This window comes from Gopherus evgoodei, chromosome 5 (assembly GCF_007399415.2).
Source record: "Gopherus evgoodei ecotype Sinaloan lineage chromosome 5, rGopEvg1_v1.p, whole genome shotgun sequence".
Taxonomy (NCBI): Eukaryota; Metazoa; Chordata; order Testudines; family Testudinidae; genus Gopherus; species Gopherus evgoodei.
In genome coordinates this window covers 64057837-64078093 of record NC_044326.1, presented here as the reverse complement: position 1 = coordinate 64078093, position 20257 = coordinate 64057837, and the positions used below count along the sequence as shown (strand labels likewise).

General features: G+C 38.0%; 1 protein-coding gene across 15 annotated transcripts in view; it reads left to right on the top strand.

Annotated features, from left to right (window-relative positions):
* The window catches only part of TENM3 (teneurin transmembrane protein 3), a 2266571-nt gene that overhangs the window by 2220348 nt on the left and 25966 nt on the right, over window positions 1-20257 (top strand). For all 15 annotated transcript variants that reach the window (XM_030563289.1, XM_030563287.1, XM_030563282.1 and 12 more), the window contains one exon: window positions 753-1627. In XM_030563289.1, coding sequence (XP_030419149.1) covers window positions 753-1627 — 875 coding nt within the window. The remainder of the gene's footprint in view (window positions 1-752; window positions 1628-20257) is intronic.

The window sequence follows — 20257 nt, the reverse complement described above, 5'->3', positions numbered from 1 at the left end:
TTCTACTAGCAAATATATGCTGCTGTATTCAATTTTTCTGCACATAAAGTTTAGCGTAGTACAGAACAACATAATTGTCAGCAAGAAATGTTAAGTATAGTTATAAAATACCAGCAGAGTAGCAAATCTATTAGACCAGTATTGGCATAATGATATTTTTTAAATGAACAGAACCACTAATGTCCTTAGTCTATTAGTGTGAATGCCAAGATACTTTAAAGAGCTCAGAGGACCTTTTTTTATAGGTCCCAGTGGACTTATATGAAGGGACTTTACTGTTGCTGTGATTGAAAATGGAATACCAATACAATATTTCACAATCTGGAAAGTACTGAATTTCATTTTTGGTATTATCTGATTACTGCTAGGAATGGTACAATATAAGTAGGTAGTTCCTTGATATCCATTCCTTGAACTTCTACTTAGATTTAGACTCTCTGAATTGGCGGGGGCGGGGGGGGGGGAGGAAGAGGTTTGCATGTGCGTATAAGGTCATTCCAGATTATTGGGGGGGCAGAATGCCTGTAGGATAGTTCCAGTGCATCTTTTTGTAAGATCTATAATTTGGATAAAATAGTTTCTTTTACTCCATTTGTGTTCATATGAGACCTTTTGACTAGTCGATTATAACAAATTAGAAATATCCTAAAAGCATTATCTAAAACTATTATCAAAAAGGTTAAATTCAGTTCAGCAAGCTAATTGTACTTAACCCAGATTTACTGACTAGTAAAACCCTTTTCTTTTTTTAGGTACGTCTGGAATGGCCCACAGACTTGGCTATCAATCCAATGGATAACTCCATTTATGTTTTGGATAACAATGTCGTTTTGCAGATCACTGAAAATCGTCAGGTCCGTATTGCTGCTGGGAGACCAATGCACTGCCAAGTGCCTGGCGTGGAGTACTCTGTTGGAAAGCATGCTGTACAGACTACTTTAGAATCAGCAACAGCTATTGCAGTGTCCTACAGTGGGGTACTTTACATTACAGAAACTGATGAAAAAAAGATTAACAGAATAAGGCAGGTTATAACTGATGGAGAGATCTCATTAGTTGCTGGAATACCATCAGAATGTGATTGCAAAAATGATGTTAACTGTGACTGTTACCAAAGCGGTGATGGCTATGCTAAAGATGCCAAACTTAATGCCCCTTCCTCCTTGGCTGTGTCTCCAGATGGTACATTGTACATTGCTGATCTTGGAAATATTCGGATACGAGCTGTGTCAAAGAACAAGCCCTTGCTGAATTCAGTGAACTTTTATGAAGTTGCCTCTCCAACTGATCAAGAGCTCTATATCTTTGATGTTAATGGTACTCACCAATACACTATGAGTCTAGTCACTGGAGACTATCTGTACAATTTTAGCTATAGTAATGATAATGATATCACAGCAGTAACGGATAGCAATGGAAATACACTTCGTATCAGACGGGATCCCAATCGGATGCCAGTGAGAGTGGTGTCTCCTGATAACCAAGTGATTTGGTTGACTATAGGCACCAATGGATGCCTGAAAAGCATGACTGCCCAAGGTCAAGAGCTTGTTTTATTTACTTATCATGGCAACAGTGGGCTTCTGGCAACTAAAAGTGATGAGACTGGATGGACTACATTTTTTGAGTAAGTAAGAAAAAATAAAGTTATATAATTAGTCTCCACAGTTCTGGAGTCCAGTATCATGATTTGAAATACTTTTAGGGCTTTGACAAAATTAAGCTTTAAAAAGATAGTACTTTTTGCTAACTTAAACAGTTCTGTATGTTGTCTGTCTGACATCTTCCAAACTTTAATGTGAATTAATGATGATAGATTGATTATCCAGAATCTGTGTTTTATACTGTAACACAGTTATTATGAGACAGCAGCAAGCTTTGTCCAAAGTGTCATAGCTCAGGCAAACAAGCTTTTGTAGGCTTCTGTTAAAAATCTAGATTTCTCTCTCTCCTTTTGCTCATGATACTCCCATTGGTTCTGTAATAAATACTAAGCCACTGGAAGAAATTTCTTTTGGTGCCTAGTCTCTACTGTTTGGTCTTTCAAGTGAAAGCAGTCTATCAGATGAGTACTCTGAATCATAAAAGCTAGAATGGAAATTGTTTAAGTGTTGGAATGTCAGAAAGTAGAGAATATGCAGGAGGGTTCTGATGGATAAAATGGCAAGCTTTCCCACAGAGGGATCATGGGTGGCCTCTAGAGCATGTGGTTTGATGAAATAAGTGTAGGCCACGGTGAAAGTGTCATTCCCATGGGAAGCAGCTACTGAAGGTGCAGATACACCAGCAATCAGTGAGGTACACAGTAAGTAGCAGAACATGAGTGGTTAGGGCACAAGTCTGACTTGTGATTTTTACCATGCTTTTAAAAGTTTTTTAAAAAAGAACTGTTTTTCCAAATGTTATCATCATATTGTTGTTATCCATTCATAATAAAAGATATGAATTATCAAAAGGATTTACAGGCTCCCAGATAACATTAACTGAAAAGAATCACGACATTTTATGTCACTAGAAGTACCATAGAATTCAAAATTTTTGTTTTTCTGTAGAGAGCTTCATCCCAAAAATAAACAAAGAAATGAATCAATATACCAAGCACAGTTTAATAAATGTGCCATTTAAAAAACACAAGTGATTTATCAAAAAATCTATTTCCCAATTCATTAATGCAATTCGTTTAACAAAAAAGCATTTTATTGATGTATTGAAAATAGATTTTTTTTTAAATCACCTCACTCGGTAAAGAAACAGTGGAGATTGACAAGTTCAGAAAATGGTGCCAAAGGTGATTTGGAAACACACAGAATGTACACATAAAATGATTACTGAGAGACTAGGAGAAGTGGAATCATTCAGGCTGAGAAGAAACAGAGTAGAGGGAACTGCATTAAGGTATTCTGAATTACAAAGGGCATAATGAAAACTGATCAGTCTCTTCTTTTTTAACCTTTCCTATCTTGAGGATGAAACGTAACAGCAACTGCTACCAAGGTCAGGACCTAAAAGAAGCTTTCAAGTCAGTGCACGTTATAAAGAAAATAAAGCGCTGGTGTCAGCGCTGCAGAGCCAGACATCTATGTTCAGAGATAACATCACACTTATGTCAGTGTACATTTGGCTGAGGCAGTAGGAGGGGAGACTGAGCACCTGCATCTACTCTCCAACCTTTACATATGCCATCAGAGACGTGAGAGCAGCAGACACTGCTTCAGTGCACATTGTGTCCTGGAGGGGAGATGCTACTAGAAATGCTGATTTCCAACAAAAGCAGCAGGTGGAACAGAATTGCTTCCAGTTTTAAGATATTGTTATAATAATCTGTAGATTGACAGAGCGCTGATAGTATGTTCCCAAAGCCATTAGTGCACATCTGTAATATTTAATTGCATATTCGTGCATAATTTCTTATCTTTTTAAGCCTTGACAAAAGTGTATAGAAACAAAGCAAGGACACACAGAAGAATGGGAGAATATTCAGCAGTAGGCAGGGAATACATTCTTGTTTTCGTGAGTTAGAAATGTCCTTTTAACTGAGAGAACAATGCTAAGCCTCTAGGTCGATTGTACATAGTTACTCTATTCAATGAGAATAAATGCTGTTTAAACTTCAACACACACACATAAGAATCCTGGTTTCTACCTTGCGGCTTGGACCAATCAGGGGATTAGGGGAATAGTAAGTTTGTTATTGAAACTAATGTGTCTTCTTGGTACAGCTGGCATTTTTAGCACTCTGCATTCATTTTGGATAGTGAAGAACTAGTGTTTTGTTCCTACCTGTAATTTCTCTCCATGTTGTAATTATTTTGTGCCTATTGAGATTTCATTAGGAAGAGAGCTGATGGTTTCTGAATATACTTAATGGCTTCTGCATAGTCTCAAAGATAGATTGTATTCAGTACCAAGTAGTTTACACTTCTACTCTTTGCATTACAGGTAAGATTTAGGGTAATATGTTTCATGAGCTAAATAATTACTTATTTATTGATTCAGTAAACAACCATCTTTCACAACTGACCTTCTTTCATGTAAACTTTCTGGTCTCTGCTAGATATGTCCAGCTAACTAATAGAGTCCCTTTGTGTTTTGACACTATGAAAAGGCCATCTATTCCCTTCAGTCAGTATTAGTTCTCCTTCCATGCTGCTATTTATGTGCATTTATAAACAATAACCTCACAGTATTGACTCATTACAATTCCTAAACTGAAATAATTACAGAGAAAGATAAAGAATTTCACTCATCCAGAATATAGAAATAAATAAAATTGATACTGAAAATGAAGACCTCACTGACTGTGTAGAGCTATGCAAAGTGAGAGCACGTCACTGATTTTGGCAAGAATATAAAGTTCTTTAAAAAATACATGGTGCTTCACAGCTCCTTAAATGTTTGTTCATATAAAATCTCCCTATTTAGGGCCATGTGTTTCCTTTTTGAAAAGGAAATGATAGATATGAACAAGGAAACTTCATTGTAACTTTCCTTTTAATTATTGGTGAATCTGACTGTCTCTTTGCTTTCCAGAGCCACAGCTTCTGTAATCTATGGACAGAAATGTATGTAGTTTATGGCTAGAGCGGGTTGAAATTTTTTTAATGGAACAGTTTTTCATCAGAAAATGCAGTTTTGTCAGAATAAAAAATTTTGTGAAAACATATTGATTTTAATTACATTTTCTTTGGGAAAAAGTCTCAAAACAAATTATTTCAACTTTCTTGTTATGTTTTGATAATGCCAAAATGTTTTGCATTGACTTTATCATTTCAGTTCATTTTTAACTCATATTAAAATATTTTAATATTATGTTATTTATATATTTATTATTATTTATATGTTAATGTCTTCATAGTATTGAAATGTTTTGGCATTATCAAAACATTTCAATGTTTGCTAGCAACAATTTTTTGGAATTTCTGTTCCGCAGTAAATTGCAACATTTTGACTTTTTGTTCTAATTTGGAACAAAAACAAATGCTGGAATTTCCCACAGAATGAAAATTCCATTTTCTAACCAGCTGTATTTGTGGCTTGTTTGTTCCACACTCTGGTTGTCCAACATATCTTGAAAGTTGTGAAAGTTCAGTTAGAAAAGCCACCACCATTGTTATAAGTATGCGGTCAGTTTTTTGGCCCAAATCTGCAAAGACTTATGTGGGCATAAGAATTTATCTGTACAGATCCAGCAGGACTGGGACTTAAATGCAAGGAACTCTCATAGATTTCAGTTGATGTCCAAAGATCTGAGAGGAGATCTAAAAGGAAAATTTTGCCCTGGATGATCTGACTGGTTGCCCTGACAACACTAAGCAGTAGGACTTGATTCTTTTCAGGATTTTCCACGGACTAAATCTCTCTAACATAACATGCAAAAAGGCCGTTTTAAAAAGTGCCCTTTTATGAACAAGTACATAGCTAAAATGCAGGAAATTTGTTTCTATTCTCTCTTTTCCACTTTTCTTAAGCAAAATACAGCCAATTAATCCTGATTAGCATGTGATGTTGCAGGCACACAGATTTAGGTATCCGTTTGTGAACAAACTATGTTTGAATTCCATAGCGCTATATTAGATTGCCTACCAGTTATTTGCTTCATAATTTATGTTTTTATTGTAAAATGGTACTTCTGAATTCCTGTGCTGTTAATTATTATAGCCTAGTGGATAAGGTGTCTGCTTTATGTTTCAAAGGTTGGTAGTTTAACTCTTAAGGTTGTACTTTTTTATTAAAATGTACAGTAACTTCAGTTATGATCCATTATTGTAATTCTTGATTCTTAACAGTTTGCTAAAGCAAAAAAAAATGAGAAAATGATCTTCTGATACAAATCATTTCACATGAAAAAAGAGTAAGAAATCATCCATAGAATAATGTATATATTCACCCATGCAAAGATAACAGCCATGCTAAAGGTCAGCATGGTCCATTTCCCATCGTTATAAACCATCTTGCTTAATCTGAACTTTTTTTAATCATGGCTGTTTCTTTGAATTATTTTTCTAACTTTTTTTGTTTACATGATCATTTTTGGATGAGATTCTCTGTAGCAGATCAGTATGTATTGCATCATTTTTGTACAAACAGTTTCAACTCTACCGTGTTCTCTCACACATGGTAAGCTAGCACAGGTATGTGAAATGAATAATATCTTTATCTGAACTGAAGATTTTGAAATGCTGAAATGAAAAAGATTATCCATATTATATGTTACAATTTTGAAAACCCTGAAATTAATCCATGTAATCCATTTATTGGTGTAAGGAACCAAAAGTCCTCCATGGAATGTCCCAAAGTGCTAGAATTGGCCAGTCAGACCTCCCAAGCTGAAAAAGATTTAGTTTCAAAACTCTCCATTAATTGAATGTTTGAGTCTCAAGAGCATTAATTATTCCAGAAACTCACTGTAATTTGCATTCAAGTAAATTGACCGCATGCTTAAAGCTTCATTCTGTAAAGTGCCCAAGCATTATGGTAACCCTCTGCTATTGCAAATGCAGCTGACTTTTAGATTTAACTAAATTTCTTTGAGGTTGACAGAATCCTGCCATATAAACAATTAAAAGTAGGGCTGCTGTCAGGTCCTCAAAAGCAGAATTTATTTCCAATTTCAAATGTGCACAAGGTTGATATGATGGCGTAACATCATACCATCATCAGTTTTCTAACTGCAGTAAAGTTATTCTCTGAAAATCATTAGACCAGTTCCTTGCTCTTCCCCCTTCAATCAGTCTGCTTTGCGCTCCTCAGGAAACACAAAGTAGCTGTAAAGCTGCCCTAATGGAACTGCTAGGGATTCCTTTGGCATAGGAGAATCCCGGCATGGCGTAAAGCCAAGATAGTTGGCTGTATGCCATCTTCTGGAATAGTGATACACTGCCATGGTTACAGTCTGCTGAGGCACTGATGCCCAATCTCCCTCGAAGTAACAGTAAGGAACCCACTTCTCTGAATGGCCCTGGGCTAAAATATTCCAGACTTGCTGTCTTTCAGAGCATGCTGCAAAGTTAATTTGTTTTACCTGGCCTTCAAGGAGAGTTAGGGGAGATTGAAGTACTGTACAGTGCATTTGGGATGTTGTTTGTATTTAGAGCTGCTATTTGGTAGAAGGGGTGAGGTGGTTGACATTTCATGTTATAAATATGAGTAATTGGAGTGGTACTCAGAGCTTGTGTGTGATTTTTTTTGTTTTGTTTTAAGTCTCAAGAGGGAAAAACAGTAGGTGTGTCAGGGCCAGGACAAGGTGTGGCTGGACCACCTTACACTCCAGTGATGTGTGCTAGTAGTATGGTCCCTAAGGGATAATTTAGAGCAATCCTTAGCCTGGGCTCAGGATCAGGGGAATGGAAAGAGATCTTAGAGCCACATTTTCCCCTCTCCTCTTTGGTCCTGTGCCAAGCAGCTCTATAAGACCCTTTGTCTTAAGTGTAAAAAAAAAAAAAAAAAAAAAAAATCCTGGTAGACATTTTAAAATAAAGAAACATTAGAATTCTGCATATTTTATCTAATCTCTCCATTTAGTATTTACATATCTTAGTGCTATCTGATTGTTGGTGTTAGCTGCTTTAAATCAATTTGTGGTCATTTTTACTCTCCTGGAGGATGTACAAAGGATGTACATTCCCTGTGCTAATCTAAAATTTTAACCTTCTACTTTCTCTTATCTACAGAAAAATTTTGATCATCATCTATGTCATTAACCATGAATTAATTCCAACAATGAATTCTTTGTTAAAACTAGTATCAATTTTCGGGCCTTTTGCCTTCAATCACAGGTTTAATGTGTTTCCTGAAAAATTGTTTCAGCCAGTAGCTAAACATTTTAGTACATTAAACTACAGCCTGACTGATCTCAGGATAGTCTCAGTGAAGAAAATACTCAAACCTGAAGAATTGTTTATGTTATTGTTATTATTCAATAACATCTGAATATTTGGATTTCAAAACACTAGCTCCCTAGAGCTTGAATACCAAGGAAAAGAGATCTTTTTAACCCTGTCTAGTGTTACTTTGCCCATAGAAGAGAGCACTTACTAAGGCTAAGCATGCATATTTCCTGCTTGTATATCTAATTCCTTTCTATGTTCTTTCCTCTTTTCTTTCAGGGATGGGTAGCGTCAAGCAGACACAGATCTGCTCCAGATCCCAGGTGCATCCCCCCTGCAGTCATCTCACTGCTTTTCCTTCTTTTCCCCATCCATTTGGCCCCCAAACCTACTCCTCCTGCAGTATTTTGTCACATTTTTTACCTGCTCTCTGATCCTCCTCCCTCTTTCCAAATTCCGCCATCAGTTCTCAAAGGCACATTTATTTGGTTGCCTGACTTTTCCACTCCCCATGGTACCTTTCTTCCTAATCCCCACTTGTATCTCATGACATCCAGCTTCTCCCTGGGCATTCTATGCCCTGAGCTCATTTGTCTTTTCACCAAGGGATTGGGGATGGAAATCAAGGAGAGTGACATTAAAAGCAAGGATGTTGCTATAAGTTTATTCTGTCCCCCTTGTTAAGTGAACACGTATTCCAGACAGTTTAGAAAAGTTTTTAACATCTTGCAGAATGTGAATTCTGAAGTTAATTTTTATATGGCGTTCCAAGTAAAAAAAAATCCCTTTTACCTGCTTGACTGCTCAGCATCATGCTTTACCTATTGTGGTTGTTATTAAAATTAATAATGTGTTGACTGCTGGCAGTTCTCTCAGTGCTGTATGATTCAAAAGAGGGTACAGGCCCTGAACTGAGTGGTTTAGCTGCCCCACATACCAGCACCAACATTCCAGTGACATGCAGCAACGGTGAAGAGATTACATTTCAGAAGTAAAGAAAATGTTTCCATTTTACTCTCTCTTTTATACACTTCCTGATGAAGGCTGAAGTGGAAATATTGTAAAACAATATTTTGGGCCATATGCTGCTTCCCATATTAGCACAGGTCGTCTCATTATAGACACTGGGATTGCCTGCAGGAGCTGATCATCTGATTAAAAAAAGATTGACAGAACCGTTTTCCGTCAAAAATGCAGTTTTGTTGAGCTATAAACATTTGGCAGGAATGTATTGATTGCAATAAATTTTTTGACCATGATAATGGTAAATCATTTTGTTTCAATCATGTTGGATAATTTAGTTTAGAGAAGGTAAAATCTGACATTATTGAAATGATGTTTCCACCTTATAAAAGAAACATTTCTATGTTATCAGAACAAACAAACAAAAATAGACATCATCCAAACAAAACGTTTCAGTGGTTCCAAGTAGAGGTTTTGCAGAATTTTTCATTTTGTACGAAATTTCAGCTTTTCATTCTGATTTGGAATTTATTTTTTTTTAATGTCAGAATTTCCCACTGAATAGAAATTCTGGTTGCCGACCGGATGTAAAGAATAATCCACGAAGGATTTGAACCGTTGTACTATACTGGTTTTGAATTATTTGTTCTGTTATATCCTTAATAGCTGGGTAGTGGCCATTAAAGGCTACACACACAGAGAATTCTTTGGCTCTGCTGCTCTGAATCAGCCTAGCATTAGAAAATATACTACACATCCACTGCACTGGCAGGAGGGAGGACTACAGATGATCAAATATGTCTTGTCTGTTTCTGCCTCGTATTACTCCATGTTTTTCATTACTTCTAAAACATCTTGCAGTTACATCATCTCAAAGCCTATTCACCCTGTGTTCCTACCACCAACATGCTTGTTCAGGCCCTGAGTATCTCTTGCTACAACTATTCCTGTCTCCTCCCACCCACCCATCTCTTCCCCCATCAATGAGTTCAAAATGTTATGGGCAAAAAACCATTCACCATGCTTACTATATTGACTGTGTTCAATCCCTTTTCAAATTCCTTTCTTGCCTTCTCCTATATCAAATTCTTGTCTATACAACCTGGCTCCTGACTGCTTCTTGGCCTGTCTTTTTCCCCATTAGTGAGCTCGAGCTACACAACTTGTATCTTTGTGTCTGCTTCATTCTTCATCTCTTCCAGCTGTCTTCTCTGACATTGCTTCCATGGTATCTCAGTCACCTGAAACCTTCTCTTTGACTCAGCTCAGAATCCCCTACACGCATTTTTCCTCCAAATCCCTCTAAAAAGTGCAATGTGCAGGCTAATAGTCGTGGTTTCCTGGACCTACTCTACCCAATCATGGCAGTGGGGGCAGCATTAACTTCTGCTCCTGGCAAAAGCTCTTATGCTGGCCAAGGATGGGGTATAGTGGAGTTTCACTCCATTATACCACCTCCTCTCGCTGCCCTTGATGTGCCACCTTGCCCTTATGCCAAGTGGTAAAACTCTAGTGAGGGATGCATCAGCACTGTGTGGCAAAGCTGACATGAGGGAACCACTTCCACCTGCTTCCCACTAGCCAAAGATTTGCCCTATGCAAAGGAAATTCTTCAGCGAAAAACTCTGGCTGATGTGCATTCCCTGTGTGCATGAAGGCAGTAGATCAGAGAATCCAGTCCAAGTTCTTTAGGGCAGAAACTTTCTCTTCATATTGCTAATGCACAGTTGATGCAACAATGTATTATGTAACAATGTTGAATCCAACTTATTATTTTTGAGACTTTCTCAATGATAATTGTGCAGCTTGTTCTAACTGTGTGTTTACATTTCTACTGTAGATAAATTGTAAAAATGCACAGATTCTTAACTTTCTTCCTAAAAGTTTAAAAATTTAAATTCTTTTTGCTCTGAAAACAGGCTGTGACCTTGCAACTCTCCATAATATAAAAATAGCATAACATTACAGTCTCATAAATGTAATAAAACATAATATTAAAAACTACAATTCTGGAACATAATGAACAACAAAATCCTCTTACTATTTCATAATATGCCTGCTTAGAGAACAAAAGTAAACATTCTGAATAGCATCCTATTACCAGTGCTCTAGGCATCAACGTGAAAACTCTGAAGAAAAACTTTATCTCGCTCCCTAGATATTTACAGAGAACCTCATGTTCGTGGTAGCAAGGTACAAACAGTGTATCTTAGTTCATGTACTTTTACCTTTTTTCTTCATTTTTCAGTCCTTGGAAGCTTACTTTATATAATGTTGGTCTTTAAAGGTAAGTTAAGTAATAAAAATAGAAATGAGGTACCATCAAATAGGTAATAATATCACAATGGCAACAATGATCAGCAATATTATAAAGCTTCCATGCAGGGGAAAGTGAGACATGCCATCTCAAGAAAATCAGGAGATGGTGTCTGTAATGTTTAGAAAAGCACTCAGGAGTCAGGTTAGTTGACAAGAAGGCAATAGCACTTTTATTAACTGCATGAATACCCAGCTCTACCTATCTTTCCTCAGGCTTCTGAAAGTATCTCGTTCACTCCCAGCAAGATCAGAGGCTTAGCAATGCCATTAGCTCAGTCACTCCCATATTAAAATGATCTCATCTCCTTTGCATAGTCATTTCCATAATATCTATTCTTACAATGCAGCCAGAAGATGTTTTCATTTTTTGCCTCACATGTAAGTCAATTAAAATCTATTCCAGATCTCACTTTGATATGAAAAAATATACCCTTCTAACAGAGGGTCTGATCCAATACACATTCAAGTCAATTAAAAATTCCCTTTGACTTCAGTGAATCCAGGAGCAGGCCCAGAATAAAAAGTGCACTGTTTTCAACCAGACCAAATTCCAGCTTCATGTCATTACCTTAAAGGCCCTTCATACTATGTATCTCCCAACTTATCCACTTATGTCTCTTGTCATTTCACCTACATTCCCTGAGCTCTGCCCAGGGCCGGCTCCAGCTTTTCTGCCACCCCCAGCGGCAAAAAAAAAATTTTTTAAGCAATCGTCAGCACTTCGGGGGCAGCTCAATCGAGCCGTTCCGTTCTTCGGCAGCAGTTCGGCGACAGGTCCTTCACTCCCTCTCTTCCTCTTTGGTGGTACTTTGGCGGCAGCTCAAAGAGGAAGAGAGGGACGGAGGAACACGCCGCCAAATTCCTGCTGAAGACCCGGACGTGCTGCCCCTTTGTATTGGCCGCCCCAAGCACCTGTTTCCATAGCTGGTGCCTGCAGCCGGCCTGGCTCTGCCACAGATATAAGGCCTATATGCTTTTCCATTTCTCCTATAAATGTGTCTGTGCTTTCCTCCACACTTCCCCTGCATGGAAATCCTTCTCTTAATTGCTAAGGATGCTATCATCTGTTCCTTCAGTGACACCAAGACCCTCTGCTGTGTGTCGTACAAAGGAATCAGCCCATAATTGTAAACTAGATTGTGTGGCAGATGGGAATAACTGCTTTTTTTTTTTAAATCTTTCTGATGATTTTGAACCATCTGAAACCATCAATGTATGTAAACGTTAATCTGTTTAACTGCATGATCTTATCATATCCTTTATCCTCTCTTCCCGCCTTTTGTTTGTCACAATGTGTTTGCTGCTGCTTCTTTCAAGTTAGATTTTAAGATGTTTTGGGCAAGGGCCATGTTTTGGGGAGGGGGCCACTGTCCTTTGGGGGCAATTGTGTGTTATTGAATATTGATTGTTTCCCTTTGTAATGTTTGAGCTCATATTTAGAAAGATATAGTGTCTTTCATCCCAAAGTTTCTGATTATGTTTTACAAATTATTTGTATACGGCATCACTGAAATGCATCCACTTCTGAGGTAGAAATGAGGCCAGTTCAGGGGAGGATAGAATGAGGAAATATAAAAGAATTTTCCTAAAAGTAATAAATATTAGGAAAGCTTTCACTTAAACTGGAAGATGAGATGTAAACAAAGTTATCATCCTTCCTGCTGGTATCTATGGAAGTTATGATGTCACAAAAGCTTATGACTTCATGGAAATAAACAGCAGAAGCAGAGGACCTTCTGCATCAAAGTGACTTTCACTTTAAAAGTTTAGGAATTTTTTTAATTGAGTCATCTAAAAAAAGTAGAGATTGGCAGAACTTCTTTATCCACACTTGGATTCCTCACTTTGTTTGAGTATTTAATACTGACCGAGTAGTAAAATTATTGGAATTTAATTTTTCTTCATTTTGCTAAACTTTCTGTAAACATAGAATTCAATTTTATAAACTTTAATACTGTACTGAAGTTATCAGTCACCCCTTAAACTGTTTTAATAGGGCCCCCATCTTTCAAAATAAAGTGACACTACTTTAGAGTAACCAGAAAGTCTAGCCAGACTACCAAAACTAATTCTCATTTACCGTGGCACCCTTTACACCACTCTGACAGTGTAAATGAGCTTTAATATAAGTAAGAATTAGGCTTACAAGGTATATCCTAAAAGTTCATTCATTTGAATGATTGTACTCCAGGATTTACACTGTCAAAACACACAGATTATTTGTCAGTAATGAAAGGGTTCAAATAGGGCAAGTGTGTAGAAGTGACACTGAAGGTAGATGCATAATAGTAGGAGAGCTAAGAATATGTACAACAAGAAAGGGCTTTACCCTACTACTCCTTTCCATAGCACTTCAACAACACTAACATTAGCCCAACAAAAATTCTGGTTAGCTTAATTATACTGCATTTTCTGGAAAACATTATGTGCGGAAGCACTAGAGGCATGAACTAGATCCTTTGTCTAGAATGGTGTTGTAAATTTGAAAATGTAGAAAAAATCCCAAAATGTTCATAATAATTTAAATCGGTATTCTATTATTGTTTGTTATTGCAATTAAAACTGTGATTAAATTTTTTAATCTCATGATTAATCGTGATTTAATTTAACCATGATTGCTTTGTCTAGTCTCAGTTTATGGTAGTCTTGGACCTGTGACTGGCAGATTGTTTTTACTCCACTCAAGATTTTGGGGGGGACATTTTTTTCTTTGAGGTTAAATATAATTAAAAGAACATTGTTATAAACTGGTATGTCTTAAAGCAGTGGTTCTCAAGCTTTTGTACTGGTGACCCCTTTCACACAGCAAACCTCTGAGTGCGACCCCCCCCTTATAAATTAAAAGCACTTTTAATTATATTTAACACCATTATACATACTGGAGGCAATGTGGGGTTTGAAGTGGAGGCTGGCAGCTCTCAGCCTCCTACGTAGTAACCTCACTATCTCCTGAGGGGTCACAACCCCAGTTTGAGAACCCCTGTCTTACAGGCTCATTTCCCTGTATTTTCTTTTTTGCATTACAGATCCTACTTTCTATCAGTATAAATATGAGCTTAACGGCCTCAACAAGCTGAATGAAACATTTTATTGCCACATTATAACAGATTTTCAATATGTATCAAGATGATGATAGATATACAGAATGACAGTATTTTGTACTTATTAAAGATGAGCTTTGAACCTTTTCTTCATGCTCTCACTTGATGTAGTTTGCCACTAGAAACATGTGCAGAGTACTTTGATATGCAGACCTCTTTATTGACAAAATAGAAGCAATCTGCAAAGGTTTTGTGAATTTTCTGTTCACTCACAATAAGTAGAGAGATGCATTGAAGATATTTCTAATGTATGTTCACTGAATATATTAATAGTACTGTTCATCCTACCACCCAATTTATACAAAGATATAATATGAAAAATGTTCATGCCTCATTTCTCAGATACTCTGTCAAATAATGTTAAAGCAAGGCAACAAATACATAAATGTATTTGAATTGCACATCTTGTTATCTGAGATGTGCCAGAAGCAGTGTCTTTTCACTTTGAAACTGACATGTTTGTAAGTTCCATAATTATTTTTCTTCATCGTTGCAATCATGAGAAGGGAGAAATTCTGCAAGCATGTGTTATATAGAGGCACTTTGAAAAACAATATTGGCCATACCCTGACATCAGGTTTTACAGAAAGCTTTACTATAAAGTTCAGTTCTATGGCTCCATATTTTAAATTGAAATAATTTACTGTATAAAATTGTGACAGTTGCGACCAAGGTAAATCTCCTCTGAACTGAGATATATGCCGTATAAGGCACAGGTGAAAGTTATGTTGTGCAACTAAGCCTGGGACATTTCCTCCTGCAATAAGGTTTTCCTAGAAGTTACTACATTGGAAAATGAAAGAGTGAAGAAAATGTCCTGTATAGGCTAGAATCAAAAATGATATGGGAAGGGATGCAATTAAAACTGAAGAAGATGGACATCAGAAGAGAGCATTCCAGCAGTTAGAGATCACAAGGTCAAGAGTCTGAGAAGATAATAATCATTACCACTGAGAGTCTGTCATTGTGGAAAAGAAACCTAGCTGGCAGCAGCAGATGATCTTAAGTAGGCCAAGGAGTCTGACTCTCCAGGCCAGTTCTACCGATGGTGTTGTTAGTTTAGTCTCAACTCTTGCCTTTTGTGGTCATTGACCATAAAGGGTGATTTTGTTAAGGTGAGTGGAGTAGAGTTGAGAGAATTTGAGAAAGGCACTGTAGACTGGTGAGTGAGTGTAATTTTTTTTTTCCTTGAAAAGTTCACCATGTTTCCCATCCTCAAGGGAAATTTGAGAGATTGGTTGAGTGGCTTTGCTGTAGAACCTGGAGTGCATGAGGAAGATCAGAAAGGCCTGGAGGAGTAGTAGTATGTGTGTTTGTGGTTGGGCATGCAGAAATCAAAGAAGCTCTGAACAGCCAAAGAGAGGGGGATTGCCGTCTAGCCTTAGATCCAATGTCTTCAAGGGTAATTTCAGTGTTAGACCACTGGGCAGATAAAACAAAATTCTTGGACTAAAACTGACAAGTTTGGATGAGAAAAATATCTGAACTCACCAACAAATTGTAAAAATATTGGATATAGTTAAAAAAATGAAAAATAACCTAGGAATGTCCAGGATGATATCTAGAGTGACGTTGCCATGTCTAGTGCCCTGATAAGGAAGTAGTCACATTTCACATTATTTGTGGAAGAGATCATGTTTAATAAAATACTGCTACAGTGTGTACTCATATGCTGTGATACAAAATGAGGGGCTCATATTACAATCCAGCATGAAATTGAATTTATGGCAAAGTACAGAAAGAGCAGAGTCGAAGGCAAATGAAGTATTTGAGAAATCATGAAAATGCAGATTGGACATGGGGAGAAGAGATTTTTGCTGTGTAGTGAATAAATCGCGGAAATAAAAGATGGTAACGGAAGTGAAGAAAGTGGGAATGTTGGGAAGAGTGATTGGAGCTAAATCATCAAGCAGGCTAGGTGTTTTGGAGTGGCATAGGAGTTGGGTATTCAGCCTATGAAAACTAACAGAGCTACTTTCTCATTGAATGAGATCAGAGAGAGCCAGAAAGTAATCACTGTATAGTTTGTTAATATTGAATTGTGAGGGTTGTGCTGTGAGGTTGTTATATTCAGTGACAAAGCAGCCCCCTCAGTATTTCTCACCGACCCCTTTCCCCTGGTTGCTGAAAGGGAGGAGTATCCTCTCTGCGTCTTTGGCTTGCTTTCCTTCTTTCTGAGAATAAAGAGCACCTCCCCTCTATTTTTCCCCCACCCCTACTAACCTTCCAGGTTGTTGAGAAAGAGAAAGTTGCCCCATTGTTGCTGAGAGAGGTAAGAGTTTCCCATCTATCTCCTCACATTCTGGATTTGAAAGACAACGCATCCATAGCTCATTCTTTCCCACCTTGCTTTCTGTTCCTGACTACAAGGGAATGGAAAATCTTTCTTTCTTTTCCCATACTACCTATGAGTTTGCTCAGCATTTCCTAAACCAGCATGTCTGTATCAGGCAGTTGTAGCTTTCAAGTTCCAAGTACCTTTTAAAACGACATGTGTCAAGTATCTGAACACATGAAATGAGTGAGCTTTTTCTGATGCAGCCTGTCTCCCAATCTAAAACTGATATATTAATGATTATTCTTGGCACATAATATAAACACCTTTCATTTATCTGTGAAAGAGGGAAGTATTGTTACCCCTAGTTTATAGTTGGGGGAACTGAGCCACCAAGAAGGAAAGTGACCTGCCCAAGTGTGCGCAAAAAGCGAGTAGGGTGAATTGAGAATATAATCCACATTTCTTGATTCCATGTCCCAGGCATTAGCTACCACATTGTCCTTCCCCTGTTTTTACCTTCATTGCTTTCTCATCTCTCTTCAGGACTGCCCAGAGGCGGGGCAAGTGGGGCAATTTGCCCCAGGCCCCAGGCTCCGCAGGGGCCCCCATGAGTTTTTCAGGGCCCCTGGAGTGGGGTCATTCACTCGCTCCGAGGGCCCCGGGAAACTCTTGCGGGGCCCAGGCCTCCAGAGCTGCTTCTGCTCCTGGTCTTCAGCAGCAATTTGGCAGCGGGGGGTTCTTCTGCCCGAAGATCCGCCACCAAAGACCCCAGGCCCCCTGAATCCTCTAGGCAGCCCTGCCTCTCTCTGTCTCTCTTGAGTTCCAATTTCTGTTTCTCTTTTCCTTTCACAAAGTTGTTTAACCTCAGCCTCTCCAATGGTGGTCTTCTCCACTATCCTCACTGGCCCACACTCCCAACAATCCTTCCCTTCCCTGCATTTTTATGACCTCTCTCGTGCAGTTTGCCTGCCTCCAATTTAGGCAACCCAGAATCTGTCTTTCCTCCAAACATTGTCACTTACCATCAGATCCTGGCACAAGAGAACCATAGGGTACGGTGTTACCTATGTGGGAAGACATGGAAATGGGATGTGCTGCTACAGTACACAGTCAGGAGAGTCAGCAAATATTAGGCCCCAACACAGCTGTTCATGACTGCTTTCTCATTCCCCCTTCCCACTGTGATCCACTGTGCTGCACTAAGAGGCACAGCAGAGGCGATGAAACCAGTGATGGGAGCATTAAGAAAGGAGGAGGAGGAAGGCTTGTGTATCTGTCCAGCAGTCCCAAGAGTCACCACTAGTAGCCAGGAGAGAGAATTGGAGGGGAAACAGTGTTCACTCCCTGCACCCATGGGAATGCAGAAAGGACAGTGTGAGACTCTCTCTGGCTGAGTGAAACTTGGCAGGTTTTAAGGGAGCCTTCTTATTTGCACCTTATTACCTCTCCCTAGATGCTAGAAAAAATGAGAACAGAATGTTCAGACCCATGGACTCCATGTCAGCCATAGGCACAACTTTACAGAGATGAAATGTGAACTATCACTGCTTTACACTTGGAATGTTATACGCAGAGTTATGATCAAGTATTACATATTGTATTGTGATTCTATAGGCACAGAGGTCCCTCTAATGAGTGATCTTAACTATGTTACTGTAGTTACAGTGAGAGTTATTTGAAATGAGCTCTTTTCTTTGGCTACAGCAGTCAAAGAATGTTAATGAATAATTCCCAGCAAGATAATTTCAACAAACACTCCCCTAAAACATTGTGCTATAAAGCAGAACCTAGAAAGAGACGTTAATTGGCGTATTTTCATTCCCATGGGAAACAGAGAGGGAAGATTTGCAGGAAAGAAAATTAAGCATATGGCTCTGAAGGATGAGATTGAAGGTGGGACAAATGTCATTTGAATTGAAGTGAAAGAAATGTTGGTATGTTTGGTTCAATTTTTTGCATAAGTACAATATCGCTCAACTTGCCAAGTCCAAAAGGTAAGACAGAATATGTGAAGAAGACCCAAAATGAGAGAGATATTTATATTGGAAACTTGAAGAAATCTTGTCAAATTGAAATATAGTTAATTGTAAAACATGAGGCCATCTCTTGATTACTTTGGGAATAGCAACCACAGTTTCCTATTTTTAAGAAGTTTTTCTCTCTCCTGTTGTGAAAATCCTACACAAATAGGAGAAATGGACTGCAGTGAAAGGATGAAATTGATATATACAAAGTGCTGTCAAATCCAAAAGCAAGCAAACTGAACAACTAGAGAAGTATTTTTATCCTAATCTCTTTCCATTACAGTAATCTCATGTGGTATTTATGATAGATAAAGGAAATATGCAAGCAAATTGATTTTAAGTTGATGGTTTAAAATGATGTGGAAATCATTCCCTCAAAGTAGAGAGCCTTTTCTGTTACTTCAATCCCATGACTTCTGCCTTTCTGAGAGAACACTTTTGTGTGTGTGTGTGTGTGTGTGTGTGTGTGTGTGTGTGTGTGTGTGTGTGTGTGTGTGTGCACGCATGCACTGTAGGTTCTTTGGGTGTAAAGTGTATGATGTCTCTTGAATTGAGGGATATTTGAGAGAATGGTGGAGAGAGATCTGAGACCAGCATGAGAGAGATAGGACACACTATAGAAACAGAATGTATTTGGTGTTTTCAGTAATATGAGAGGGCCATAAACATCCTCCTGTGGTGTGCTGAAAGCTGTTGCAGTTCTACCACTCTGACTGAAGGGTTGAAATCACTGGGGGAAACCAGTGTTGCCTACCTAATGCTTTGGGAGAGCCACTGTTGTGGCATTGACATATCTTAAAATAATTCAGTAACACAGTATTTATGATCAGTTAGGGGGAAAGTGCAACTTTACACACATCTATAGGAAAACTTAAGTGTAAAACATAAAACCTATATGCAGCTCTAACTTGGTCTTACTCTTGTCATCAAGATGGCATGGAACATTCATTCCATCTCTCTTCCAAGTGATCCTGAACCTTGATGCCTTCATAGAGATTGGCTGCTACTTTTCCATTAAAATCTGCTCTGCCAGCAACTAAGGCAACTACTGAGACCTAGAATTTTTATTAAATACCTATTTCTGATGGGAAAACCATAACTATATATTTTGAGAAAATGCTCTTTTAACTTGCATTATATTTTTGTTTTCTCCATATCATTCCTCTACTGTCTACAGTACCATGCATGTCACACAGTGACATCTAATTAACATAACAATGGGAAAAGGCACATTTCAGAAATCACATGTTTATTTCCATTATAGATGTTTTATATACCTATTTAAAGCTTAATAGATATACAGGTATTATACGGAAATATATGTGCAGCAGGAAAATAGAGTATTATATAAATGATTTAACGGAATACAGCTGTTCTCATTGTAGTCCATGGACCACAAACATCTCATTAGTCTCCTACACTGGCTAGCCTCAGTTCAGCTAAATTTCAGAAAGAGAGCTAAAAATACATTAACTATATTCTAATATTACTTTTCTTAGTAATACAAGAGATCTTAAGCAGTCGGGAACAGGAGGGGGCAGATAAGATTTATAATTGTGGATGGCACGGGAAATGGACCCATGAGACAATCTCTCTTAAGATATGGTCCATGCTATGAAAAATTGTGGGGACTCCTCATGTAAATATAACAGTGAAATAAATCTACTCTGATCATAGAAAGTGAGTGCAGAATGCTAAGGAATTACACTGCTAAGCATGTTTTCTTTGAAACATCAAATTAGATGT